Source organism: Arvicola amphibius, chromosome 1, assembly GCF_903992535.2.
Source record: "Arvicola amphibius chromosome 1, mArvAmp1.2, whole genome shotgun sequence".
Lineage (NCBI taxonomy): Eukaryota > Metazoa > Chordata > Mammalia > Rodentia > Cricetidae > Arvicola > Arvicola amphibius.
Window position 1 is genome coordinate 114,322,174 of NC_052047.1, and position 13,252 is coordinate 114,335,425.

At 44.6% G+C, this 13,252-nt stretch overlaps 1 protein-coding gene across 5 annotated transcripts in view; it reads left to right on the plus strand.

Annotated features, from left to right (window-relative positions):
• Window positions 1-13,252, plus strand: part of Parva (parvin alpha) — a 160,044-nt gene that overhangs the window by 50,609 nt on the left and 96,183 nt on the right. For 2 of the 5 annotated variants that reach the window (XM_038318895.2, XM_038318903.2), the window contains exon 2: window positions 9,328-9,382. The exons of the other annotated variants lie outside the window; for them this stretch is intronic. In XM_038318895.2, the coding sequence (XP_038174823.1) occupies window positions 9,328-9,382 (55 nt within the window). The remainder of the gene's footprint in view (window positions 1-9,327; window positions 9,383-13,252) is intronic. 5 annotated transcript variants of the gene reach the window in all.

Sequence of the window (13,252 nt, forward strand, 5' to 3'; positions counted from 1 at the left end):
GGTTAGAAGAAACCATAGCTGAGGCTGCTCCTCTGAGTCCCTGAAAGTCCGGGACAATAAGGGTCAGCCGAGGCTGCCAGCAGCATCCCAAGATCCCTTGACCAGCCAGGAGGCAGGGAAGCTGGACAACAGGGTGCTGAGATTCAGACGTCTGCTGTGTGGCCCTGCTGTGCATAGCTGCTTCCCAGGCTCCTCACTGCTCCTCTACAAACAAAGGCCTCACAACCTAAGAATGTCAGCTAGAGCTCTGGAAAGCCGGGTGGGCCAGGCCACAGGCTGAGCAGGCACAGGCTTCCTCTCAGGGAAAAATGGAGGCCCTTCTGAACGCATCTTACTAGACCAGGCCTCTGGCTGGAAGTTCCTGCATGTGCCAGGTCCCCTCTTCTATTCGCTTGCTTCTGGCTGGCTTCTCTACTTCCTCTCAGGTCTTTTCTCCCTATGTCCACTTCTACTGACCGGTCTGTCATGTCCAGTCTCTTGCACAGGAAGGCCTCTCCCAGTGCCTATCAGCCTTCGGGTATCTCAGCAGTAAGTTGACTGCCCACAATGCCTTGGTATTTTCCAGGTTGGACTACTAAAAAAGATGCTGTAATTGCCCAGCTCGTCCTTAAGTGCCAAACCTCGTGATAGGCCACAGGCAAGCCTCCTGCTTGGCCATCTGGACCAAACAGCCCAGTCTGGAGTGTGTGGTACCAAATATGGCCACCTAAGGTATCTATCCTTGCTGTGTTGGAACACAGACTGCCTGCAGCGCCTCTGACATTTGTAACAATGTTGCAAGGTCTCTTTGATTCTGTTACCTATAATTGGAAGGTATTGGTGGCCAAACACAAGAAACAGGAACTAAGAATTTAACTTAATTTTTTTTTAACTTCTTAAAACCCACCAGCCTAATTCTCTGAACAGAGACTGGTCATTTCATTGGATTGAGAGCTCACATGAATTCAACTGGGATCCACAAAATTTACCAATTTTTCTCTACTAATCTGGAAAAGTAGCCAAGGATCTTTCTTTCCCAAGGCTACAAAAATGGTTACTGTGGGAAGAGAATTCAGGGTTTAGCTTACAAAAGGCAGAGTTGCCCCATACACCTTGGAACTAATAAGCTGAGAATGTGTTCACCTTCGGGGCAAATGAGAGGCAAAATGGACACCAAATGCCTCATTCTGAACAAGTTGGGGGACTAGGAGAGAGAGGACCCACTTCCTCACAGAAACTTCTAGACTTCTTGAGAATTCGTTCTCCTGCTTTCAGAAGGTGGACAGGGTCCCCAGGAGGGTGATTCTACCCAGCCCTCATTGTATATTCTTGGCATGTGAATTTGACAAAGGTAGCATGGCCAGGATGGCACCTGCCCTGGGTCACTGTTCCTTGACCTTATTCTGAATCTTTTGTGTGGGAGACTGTGTGTGATATGTCCACATTCTGTGTGCCACGGTGTGAGTGTAGGGGTCAGGAAGCAACCTGGGGAGTCATTCCTCCATTTTCACCGAGGTCCCAAGTGATAAAACTAGGGTCTTCAGACTTAGGCTGCAAATCCTTTTACCTAACCCAGCCATTTCTGTGGCCCGCCAATCTGAATTCAACTGAATTCTTCTGATGTTGTAGGTAAGACAACATTGGACAGGTAAACACTGTCAGAAATACTTCTACGAGATTCGGACTTACTGCATGTACCCCATCATCACAGGGAGAGGTATTTGTACATGTACAAATGTCAACTCAGTCCTGTTACTGAGGTATGTAATTGTCTGTACCCCTAGGATGCTCCAAATTCATAGGTAGGTAGTTTGCAGAATGTATTTCTTCTTTAAGTAATATTTTTATTAATTCTTTGAGAATTTCATACAATGTATTTTGGTCATATTCACCCCTGCCCCATCTCCTCCCACATCTACCATCTACATCCTCCCCTCCCAACCACCCAACTTTGAGTGCTGCCTCCTTCAAGTCCAGTTTGTATTGGGTGTGTGGCCTGCCCTGGCATCTGGTTGATCTACCAAGAGTTATGTCATTAAAGAAAACTGATTGTCTTTCTCCCGGCAGCTCCTCAGCTTGCTTACCCTCCTCCCTCTCCATGCAAGGATGTCTGTCTGCTTGAGCTTGTGCAGATAGCTCTGTGCACGCTTTTATAACTGCTGTGGGTTCTATGTATAATGCCGTGTTGTGTCTGGAAAACTCTGTTTACTTGAGGTCAGCCACCGTGTGTGGCTCTTACGATCTCTCTGCCCCCTCTTCCTTGAAGATCCCCAATCCCAGAGGGTAGAGGTTTAATATTTATGTTCCATTTGGGGCTGAGCACCCTGGTCTCTGAGAATACATTTCTTAAAGTCTTCCAGTTTCCAATAATAATAAGTGTTTGGGGATCTAATGGGGACTTCATTCCTAGAAGTATAGTAGCCAGCTCTTGGTGACTGCTCATGTGGGCCCTTGAGAAAATATTATACAAATTGTTCGTCCTCCTTTTGAGGTTTTTGGTTACAACAGAGAATGTAGATTTGTGATTTAAAAAAAAAAAAAACAACAACCTCCCTACCACATCAGATGGCCATTTATCAAATTTGAATCTGAATTTCATAAAATTGTCTCTCAAAACAGTGAAAGCAAGGAAGGTGAGGTGTAGTCCCTTCACTTGCTTTAAATTATTCACTTGTATTCTGTAACATGAAGGAGCCAGGCCTGCTTGTTTGGGTTTCTGTCCAGCCCAGTACCCCACAGCCAGCAAGCCCCAAAGAAATAACACAGAGATCTCTATAAGTTATAAAGCTGATTGGCCCATTAGCTCTAGCCTCTCACTGGCTCTCACATCTTGATTAACCCATTTTTCTGATCTATGTTAGCCATGTGGCTCAGTATCTTTTTTCAGTGGGGCAGATCACATCCTGCTGCTTCAGTGGTCTAGGCAGGAGTGGAAGGAATCAACTTCCTCTTTCCCAGAGTTCTCCTGTTCTCATTACATCATTTCTACTTCCTGTCTGGTTTTCCCACCTTTACCTCCTGTCTGGCCAATCAGTGTTTTATTTAAAACATGATTGACAGAATACAGACAATTCTCCCACACCAGTATTCAAATTATTAAAAGTAGAAAAACAAGATGTCAGGCTGAGGGGTGGTAAGTGTGGTCTAGTTTCATTTCTGTTGTTGTGATAAAATATCCTGACAATGAGCAACTGAGGCAAGAAGAGGTTTGTCCTGCTTGCGGTCTTAGGTCATGGTCCCTTGTGGCCGAGAAGTCACCGTGGCAGGAGCCTGCAGCATCACATCCACTAGAAGCAGAGAAAAATAAGTGCATGCAAGCCTGTTTACTTGCTTACTAGCATTCTCTCTTACACAGTTCTGGAACCCTGCCTAGGGAATGGTGCAGCCCACAGTGAGCTGGGTCTTCCCATACCAATACCAAGACAACCTGATCTGTGCAATTTTTCAATGTATACTATTTTCCTTAGTGGTTCTATGTATATGGAGACCACTTGTTTGTTCCCTGATGCCCAGATCCGAAATAACCACACAGAAACTGTATTATTTAATTTACTGCTTGGCTAATCGCTTAAGCATATTGCTAGCTAGCTCTTATATATTTGGTTAACTGATTCCTATTAATCTGTGTATCACCACCCGGCTGTGGCTTGCCCTCAAGGATCTAGCATGTCTGTCTCCCATGGAGCTACATGGCTTCTCTTTGACTCTGCCTTCTTCCTCCCAGAATTCAGTTTAGTTTTCCCTGCCTAGCTCTGTTCTACTCTGCTATAGGCCCAAAGCAGCTTCTTTATAATCAATGGTAATCACAGCATACAGAGGGGAATCCCACATCAGTTCTAGGTTGTATTGAGTTGATGGTTAAAAACTATCACAATGAGGGTAGTGAGTTTTGACATATGGAGCGGACACACATGGAAAATAACAAGATATTAAAGACAGGTGTTTCCATCTGATGATGGAGCACAGCTCCAAAGCTCTTTGAAGTAAGGGCTCTTCTGAGGGCTCAGACCTAGAGCCCAAGACCTGTCCTTGAAAGAAAAAAATGGTAGAGGTGGTGGTGCTGCTGCTGCTGCTGGTGGTAGTGATGATGATGATGGTGATGACTATATGGTGATGATAATGGTGATGATGGTGGTGATGATGATGATGGTGATGATGACGACCCTTTATGTGATGCTTTCTATGTGTTAAGCCTATGACAGGAAGTATCTTGTAATTTTCTTATCAATTTTATAGGAGCAAGAATTTTTACTCTCAATTTATAGATGGAAAATAGCCCAAGTCCCATAGTTACACAGCTAGTAAGTGTCCAATCAACATTTAAGTTGAGGCAGGAACTTGAACTGTGATTCTTGCCCCACACTAATGCCTCCCACCAAGGGTGGAAGGAGCCAATTGGCAGAAGTTCTAAATCCTGGTGTCCTTCATTGGCTATTCCAGCAGAGGGCAACTGTTATTCTTTGAGGCTGTTAGGACACTGGGACCTCAGTCTACACTGCTATGAGACAAGGGTAACCATACATCTGGGCAGACATACAGCTAGAGCAGCATAGATGATTCCCAAGAGGGATGACTAACATTTCTGCTCCAAATAGAAATGTTTACATGTATCCTAAAGAAAACAAAGCAAACAGGATAGAGCGATGTCTCGGGGGTCAAGAGTGCTTGGTCCTCTTGCAACAGACACAAGTCCAGTTCCCATTAGACCCAAATGTGGTTGTGGGGTGGCTCACACCACCTGTAACTCGAACTTCAGAAGATCCAATACCTCCTTCTGGTCTCCATGGAAATCTGCACTCACATGCATGCTCAAACATACACACACCCACATACATACACATGGTTAAAACTAAAATAAATCTTAAAAATTCAAAATACTGTTTCTACTGACAGCATTGGCTAGTGAAAACAAACAGACAAGTTGGGACTGTTTATCCTTGCACTTCTTCACTTGTGAGCGAGACTGCACGCCTTCCCAGGTTTGCTCACTAGGCATGTTTCTCTGTGTGCAGAATGCAGAGAAGCCACACTGCCGGGCTGATACTGGCCAGTCCGTCCCTGCTTCTCCTCAGCTGATGTCACCTCACTGATGGCAGTATCCGTTTATATCATGATAGAAAGCTTATTTTATTTTCTATTTGGGATTGTAAATCTCCATTATATTTATCATGATTTAAAATGATCCGTTCCTTCTCTCATGTTTACTTTGTTCCTTTTATTAAAAGAGTCTAGGGTGCTTTAAAGCATTTGAGCCCACTTCCGTCTGTCTTACTGTACTGCTCTGTGGTCTTCAGCGGTCATGAGTCATCTCTTCACTCCGGTGGAGGTACATCATCCTTTCTTGTTTATTGCTTTCTGTGTCTAATTAGTTCATTGACCAATTTAGAAATAATGATTCCATTTGGTGAGTTATGGATATAATATATTTTTCTTCATATTGATATTCGTTTGTTCTCCCCACATTTATTAAGTGGTAATTCCTTCATCCGTTATTGTGACTCTTAGTTTTATCTTGTTCTCTATGTCCTAAGGACTCTCAAGTGCTTAAATCTATCTCTGAAATCATTATTTTATTAGTCTTTGTCCTGGCTTTGATCCAGCAAAATTCAGTTTTGATGAAGATCACTTTATAATATGTCTTAAGATTTGATTATTGCATCCTCCTCCACTCTTGGGTATTATTGTGTGTGTGTGTGTGTGTGTGTGTGTGTTTCCTCCTTAATTTTGCCAGTGATTTATCACATTCTAGAGTATCCTAGCAGGAATGTAATTGTTATTATGTTAATCTATTTTTCATCTTGCAGACTAATCATACTGACATTACCGTGAATTTTCTAAATCAGGGCTAATGAATCTAACTTTGTTTATTTAGGATTGTTTTGTTTTTCCCCATTATACCTTTTATTTTGCTAGATAGCGCCTCTATCTAGATAGGTAAATTTTTAAATGTTTCATTTTTTTCTAACTTTATGTCAGGGTTATGCATTTGACAGGTTTTCTGTTTAACTGATCTTATATCTGCAAAAGAAAAAAAAGGACTATTTCTATTCCTATCTTTTCCATAATTATTTTCTACTTCCTTTTCATCTTAATCCTTTGGGGTTTTTCCCCTTCCAACAGAAGCTCTGAGAGGATTGCCTGAGGCAAGCCTGAATGTACAGAGTAAAGTCTTCTTTGTCCACCATGGTCGCTGATAGCTACTCATAATGTGTAAAAGAAATGAAAATTTAGCTCCCCAGTCTTGTGAGTCGTGCTCCCCTGCTCCACAGGTGCCTGTGACTAGTCACTACCAGCTGGCACCCCTGGGTGCTAGCACCACACAGCATTTGAATATACGAGTAGACCCGTGACCTCAGAAAGCCCCAGCGGGTCTCCTGTTATAGGGCTTCTGACAGAATGTTTGCTGTGGTGTCTGTGTGTCTCTGAAATAAAGGCGTTTATTAGGCTGTTCCAGATGCTAGCTTCAGGTTTCTACAGCCCCAGCTGTGGAGATGGGAGTTGGAGCAAATTTGTCAGACCTGGGGTTCAGTGTGTTTTTATAATGAAAATTTGGAGGGGGGAAAGCAGCCCTGCCTTGACTGCGGAGGAGCCAACGAGCCAGCTGTGGAGACACACACCCTCCATCCCAGCATTCAGGAGACAGGAGCAGGCAGATCTCTATGTTTGTGGCCAGCCCGGTCTACCTGGCTGTTTCGGGCCAGTCGGGGCTGCACAGTGAGACTCTGTAGAGGCGTAGATGATGAGAGGAAGCTGAGGAAGCGTTGGGATACGAAGAAAACTGTAGCTGCGGCTAGAGTCGCTAGGGTGAGCGTCGGGGACCTGACTGTGGAGAGCGGAGAGGCGCTGCCTCGTGATCGACTGTGGTGGGACTTTTTAAAAAAGTATTTTTTAAAAAAATTTAATTATATGCGTGTGAGTAGGGAGGTTATGTGTATATAAGTGCAAGCACCCAAGGTGGTCAGAGGCACAAGATTCCCTATAACTGGTTATGAGCGGCCCAGTTGGGTTCCGGGAAACAAACTCAGATCCTCCACATGAGCAGTGTGGGCCCCTAAGCACTGAGCCATCTCTCTAGCCCCAGTGATGTGATTTAAATCAGAGTTTCAGCCTGTATTCTGGAATGTGGATCCATTTTTTGTTATTCCGGTTTAGCTTTCAGTCTTGTTTTGCTTTTCTTGGTTTTGCCTAAGAAGTTCACCACCAACTTCTCTCATCTCCCCTTCCCTCCGCCTTCTGGCCCTGTCATTACATTTAGTTATCAGAAACTTTATAGTTTTTATCCCATCAGGGATGTTGATCCTAGGGAGGCAGGGCCTGGGAGGTGATCAGAATCAGGAGTCGTGGAGGTGGGACTCCCATGAGGTGAATGGTGACCTGGTGTTCCTGTTGCTGCTCTCTGCTATGTGTGTGACCTTGCACGAGGGCCTTCTCCAGATGCCAGCACCAGAACCCTGAAGGAGAAATTTCCCTATAAAACACCTACTCTGTGCTATTCTGTGGTAGCAATAGAAAATGGGACCAAGGTACACAGTAAGACAACTATTAAAACTCATATTTCAGTCTATAATCATTTAAAATATTAACATGTTTTGTTTCATTAAGTGCTGGGGATGCAGCATATGGGAGCCATGCCTGAGGAGTCTCTTCTTCCCTACCACCGTGTGGATCCCAGCTATCAAACACATGCCTGCAGGATTGGCAGCAGGGGCCTTTAAGTCACATCAAGCCATTTTAGCAGCCCATCTTTTCTAATGTTTATAGGGGAAAAGATCCTGTCTTTTTATTTTAAAGAATTCTTATAAAGAGTTAATGTTGAAAGGAATACATGTCTATAATCCCAGCTACTAAGAAGACCGCGACAGGAGGATAGCAAGTTCAGGGGCAGCCTGGGCAGTTTAACAAGTTCCTATGTGAAATTCGGGTCTCTTTTTAAAAGGGGCTAAGAAGGTAGCTTTATGGTAGAATGCATGTTTAGTGTGTTGAAGGCTGGAATTTAATCCCCAGGCTGAGGGATGGAGAAAGGGAATGAAGGAGGGAAGTAGAGAGGGAGGGAAGAAAGAAGAAAAGGAGGGAGGGAGGGAGGGAGAGGGCTAAGCTAGTTGAATGTTATTGGTAGCTTTCTTCATGTCTGAAAAAACATTTTTTAAAGATTTATTTTAATTTTATGTGTGTGAGTATTTGCTTGTATATATGTATATATAAATATATATACGTGTGTGTGTATATATATATATATATATATATATTATGCATGCAATGCCTATAGGGCTATAGGGGCCAGAAGAGGGAATCTGATCCATTGGACCTGATGTTGGAGCTGGCTGTGAGCTGTTATGTAGGTATTAGGAACTAACCCTGGTCCTCTGCAAGAGCAGCCAGTGCTCTTAACTGCTGAGCCTTCTCTCCAGTCCCTCAGAATAGTCTTATACATTTTCCTTTTTTGGAAGATATTATTTAGGAATTCTTAAACTCTTAAGTAAGACAAACCTACATTTTGTTCTCCTCTCTCTCTCTCTCTCTCTCTCTCTCTCTCTCTCTCTCTCTCTCTCTCTCTCTGTGTGTGTGTGTGTGTGTGTGTGTGTGTGTGTGTGTGTGTGTGTGTACAGGTATTATCAGCAAGACAGCTGAACATACATCACCTAGACTAGAAAATACTAGGCGAATTGCTAGATGGCAGAATGTCCCCAAATCTATCAGAAACAAACAAAACCCCTAATCGTTATCACCTACCCTCTTCCTGGAGGGGCTCCCCTGAGCGTTTTTATTATCTCCCCCACTGTACCCTCCATTGGTCTGTCTAGGTCAGTTGTAGCCTCTGTGATACAACCTCGTCAGGGAACCTGGCCTTGCGGTCCCTTCCCAACACTTTGCAGAGTCCTGGGTGCCTGTCCTGGTCCTGGGGACACCCTGCTCCAAGTGCCCTGAAGTGATATCTCACTGCTTATGTCTCATTGTTTTCCTTAAGTGTGTCACTCACCATGGCAAATAATTACCCTTGCTTTGTCCCATTATCTAATTGCCTCCTGTGTCATTATGTGTGTCTCCCGGGTCTGGCATCCCTGTAGGGACAGGAAGGAAGGCCTGCTTATTTATTTAACACAAACTGCTCTATGGTGCTAAGTATGTGCCACACATTCAGAAATTCTCTCTGAGTAAGTAGTTGGTAAATCAGTGATTCTTACCTTTTTCTCTGACAAAACCAATATTCTGGCCAGGAGTGGATTTGATTTAACTTTAGTGAACGGTTGTAACTCATTAGGAGGAAGAAACAAATTGTTTCCACAAGGGGCTGTGCTTACCTTCCAGGCTGTCTAATTCGGCCATCCGTCCTCTTCCTTCAATGCTTAGGTAACCGTTGAGTGGCTCCCGGGTGCTGAGTCTGGAGGCTTCAGGGATGGACAGGGTAAGTGCCTTCTCTGGTTCATGGTGTTCCCAGGCCAGTAGCAGAAGCTGGTTTTAAGCAAATCAACCAACAAATAGCTGGATAATTACAAATTGTGCTGAGTACCATAAAGGAGAGAGGATGATGTGGATAATTGCAGTGAGTTGACAGTTGAGCAGGCCTCTTCAGATGAGGAAGTGACCATTTAAGCTGAGAATCGAAAGGTGGGCCATCAGTCAAGCAGAGAAGGCAGTCAGGGGAAGCTGTGCACACAAAGATCCTGAGGCATGGGGTTGTTTTGTTCCCTTGAAAAGCTACCAAAAGGGCTGGAGAGATGGCTCAGAGGTTAAGAGCACTGGCTGCTCTTCCAGAGGTTCTGAGTTCAATTCCCAGCAACCACATGGTGGCTCACAACTATCTGAACTGAGATCTGGTGCCCTGCTCTGGCGTGCGGGCATACATCGAGGCAGAATGTTGTACACATAATAAATAAATAAATATTTAAAGAAAAGAAAAGCCACCAAAAGCGAGTATGTGCCTGGAGCGTGGTGAGTAAGGGTGAAGTACTATGGGGGTGAGCCACACCCTAATGGGAAAGGTCCTGTGGCCCAGGCCTGGGCAGTTGGGTGCTAAGCAATTGATTATATGTTTTCAAAAATGTTGTCAAAGCCCTGCTCTAAACATGGCTGTTGGGACCAAGCTGTCAACACGTAAGTTTTCCAGGGACATTTTACATCCCAACTGTGACAGCTATTCTACACTAGCTTGTGTGCTTACTAGAATCCCGTCTCACAAACATGTATTAGATCATTTAACACTCAGACTTCACACGACATAGGCATTATTATTTATTTATGTTATTGTAGCCCAGGCTGGAATTTACTATTTTAAGACAGGGTCTCATGTAGCTTAGGCTGAAATTCACTATGTAACAAAACCGGCCTTGATTCCTTGATCCTCCTTGCCCAGGTGCTGAGATTCAAGTATATACTTCTACACCCAGCTATATAGGTATTATTAATATGCTCCCTTCCTAGTTGAGAAGTCAAGGCCCAGTGCTAACAAGCAAGAATACAGGCATCACTAGAATGTTCATGGAGGGACTAGGAAGTAGCCAGATGATCTTGAGCCTGCAGAATCCACACACTGGCCACTGCTGGCCATATAACTAAGTCTTTTGGGCCTGAAGTGGTGGATGGAGTTGTTCAGTATGGGAGCAAACTGAGAGGATCTTTCCATGGTGCTGGTAAAAAGGTCACAGCTTTAGACCTGGAGTACCGTATCACGGCAGAGAAACGGACATTCTAGGATGGCAGAGGGCTGTGGAAATATTTGTGTGAATGAATAGATTTGATATGTTTAGTATGAAATAAAAGGCTTGGAGGTACTTTTTTTGTTTTTGCTTTCTAGACAGGGTTTCTCTGTCGTAGCCCTGGCTGCCCTGGAACTCACCCTGTAGACCAGGCTGGCCTCAAGAAGGTGCTTTTTAAAAACATTTACTGTAGAGTTTAAAAAAGAAACAAAAAGCACCAAGCGTATCTCAGCACAAAAAGGGACTTAAAGACAGGATGAGAAGCAAAATCACAAGGCAAGCCTTCTCAGTGTTAAGGGATACAGCAGAAATAGCAAACAAGAAAGAAAATATTATTTGAAAGTTTGTCACTTCTCTAGACCATTACCCATAACTCCTTGCAGCATTAGCTAACCAAGCTAAAACAGACAGTGACAGCATGAGCTAATGGAAGCGGTCAGCAATTTATTGCCATTAAGTCTGACAGGAGATCTTCTGCCCCCTGCATGGCCTTCCCTTCCCTGCCTGCTGAAGTTTGATTGGTCTTCATGACCCTGCTCAAACCCCTGCCTACGGTGGAGAAATAAAACCGTCAATATGAATATGTGGTAGGTTTGGTACAAACTGACAGCTGACAGCCGCCAGCACTGGCCTTGCCATACGTGAGTTTCTGCTCAGTCTTCTGAACAATGGGCTTCAGACTCCTACGACAGAAGACCCAGTTTTGGAAAGCAAATTTTGGTGCTTGAAGACAGTTTTTAAAGAAGCATTGGCGGTGGTGGCACACACCTTTAATCCCAGCACTCAGGTGGCAGAGAGTGGAGGGTTTCTGTGAGCTCAAGGCCAGCCTGGTTTACAGAGTTCCAGGACAGCTAGGGCTACACAGAGATACCCTATCTCAAAACCAAAAACAACAAAAAGTGTCTAGAAACTTCTATCACAGTGGATCACCTACAAGACAGTCCAAAATTGGAAGGCAGCATCTATTAGTAGTGTAAAATGCTACCTTTTAGATGCAAACTTCAAGTTCAGCTGCTCCGGGACTACCCTTGAGTCTCCTGAGCAGGTCGTGACTAGAACATTGCCGTCAGGTTCTCCAACTGCAGGACTAGGTGGTCCACTGGCGGTGTCTGGGGAGCGCCTGTGCCTGGGCTAAGTACACACCTAGAAAGCCAAAGAGAGAGAAGGGTGGGAAAGGCAGAACATGATAGGCAATCCCCACCCGTGCCTTATTCTCTGTACCTCCCCTGTCCCAGGAGACCCTTCACCAGTGATGGAGCAGGGCTTCCTGTAGCTGGTCGGATCTCCCTCCAGGAATGAGTGGCCCTTTGAGGTGGTGCACAGTGGTGTCTAGGAGGGGGTGAAGAGTGTCTCCATGGCAATGGCCAATGGTGGGTGGCTAGCTCTAAGCTTTTGTCAAATTATGACAAGTCTTTGGTGCATCATGTTCAGGCCATGTCCGTTCCTTCTTCCAAGGATCCTAGCGCTTACAAGGAGAAGGAGGAAAGGCAGGGGATAGTGCTAAAGAGCAGAGAAGACCAAAAATTAATGGATACACCAGGTCCTTCCATTTTTCATCCTTGTACCCATTCAGGTTTGAACCATGTTTGGTACCAAGGTACTCTTGGACGTGAATGCAAGGGGCGCAACTGACTAAGGAAATAAATACATTTTGAACACACGTCCATGCAGATGCTTTTAAAACATTCAGTGGAAGCATGTGTGACTGACCCTTGTCCAAATCAAGGTGCACCACCAGTGCGCAATGGTACTAGTTGGAAAATCAGTGCAGGGTTTCATTTTTCCAAGTGCCGCGAACGTGGAAGGAGCTACAGAATTGGAGGAGAGCTCGGTTCTGAGCATTGGCAGGGAGAGCACGTTTTGTGTTCATCTAGTCTATGGTGGGGTTGAGAGTTTTAGAGCCCTCTGTCCTCTTGGCAATGAAATTGGGAAAACAGCCCTTTCCCCAAGGCCCAGGGTCTCTAGACACCATCATTCAGTTGCAGGTTGGTAAATGTTTGACCAGCTTTCTAGAAAAAAAAAGTTATGTGTAGGAACAAGTCTATAAACTTGTTATAACTTTCCTAACTTAAAAGCTTCGTAGCATACATTTCACAAGCGATAATAAATCTCCACTCCTCCACACAGTAAATTCCGAGCACACAGCTAACTCAAGAGTGGGCGCTTTTGCTTATTTCTGTTGAGTTCTTTTAGCCATGGCTGGCTTAGACTGCAGTTTAGCCACCATCAGACTATTAGATCCCCCCCCCCCCCAAATTCAGTAAACCTTCCCCAGTGAATGCATTGCTGTGGCCTGCTATGCAGCATGAGACTGTAATTCCAACACCTGGGCAGGTAAAACTTGTTTGTGACTATCCTGGAATACAATAAGACCTTGTCTCAAGAACCAGTCCCATTGTAGGGACTGGGGAGATGGCTCAGTCAGTAGAGTGTCATAAGGACATACATTCCAACCTCAGAAACCATGTGACAAAGCTGGATATAGCGGTGTTTGTGTGTAATCCCAATGATGGAGAGGCAGAGACGGGTCACTGGCCAGCCTAGCCTACTAGGTGAGTTCCAGGCCCATGAAAGACTCT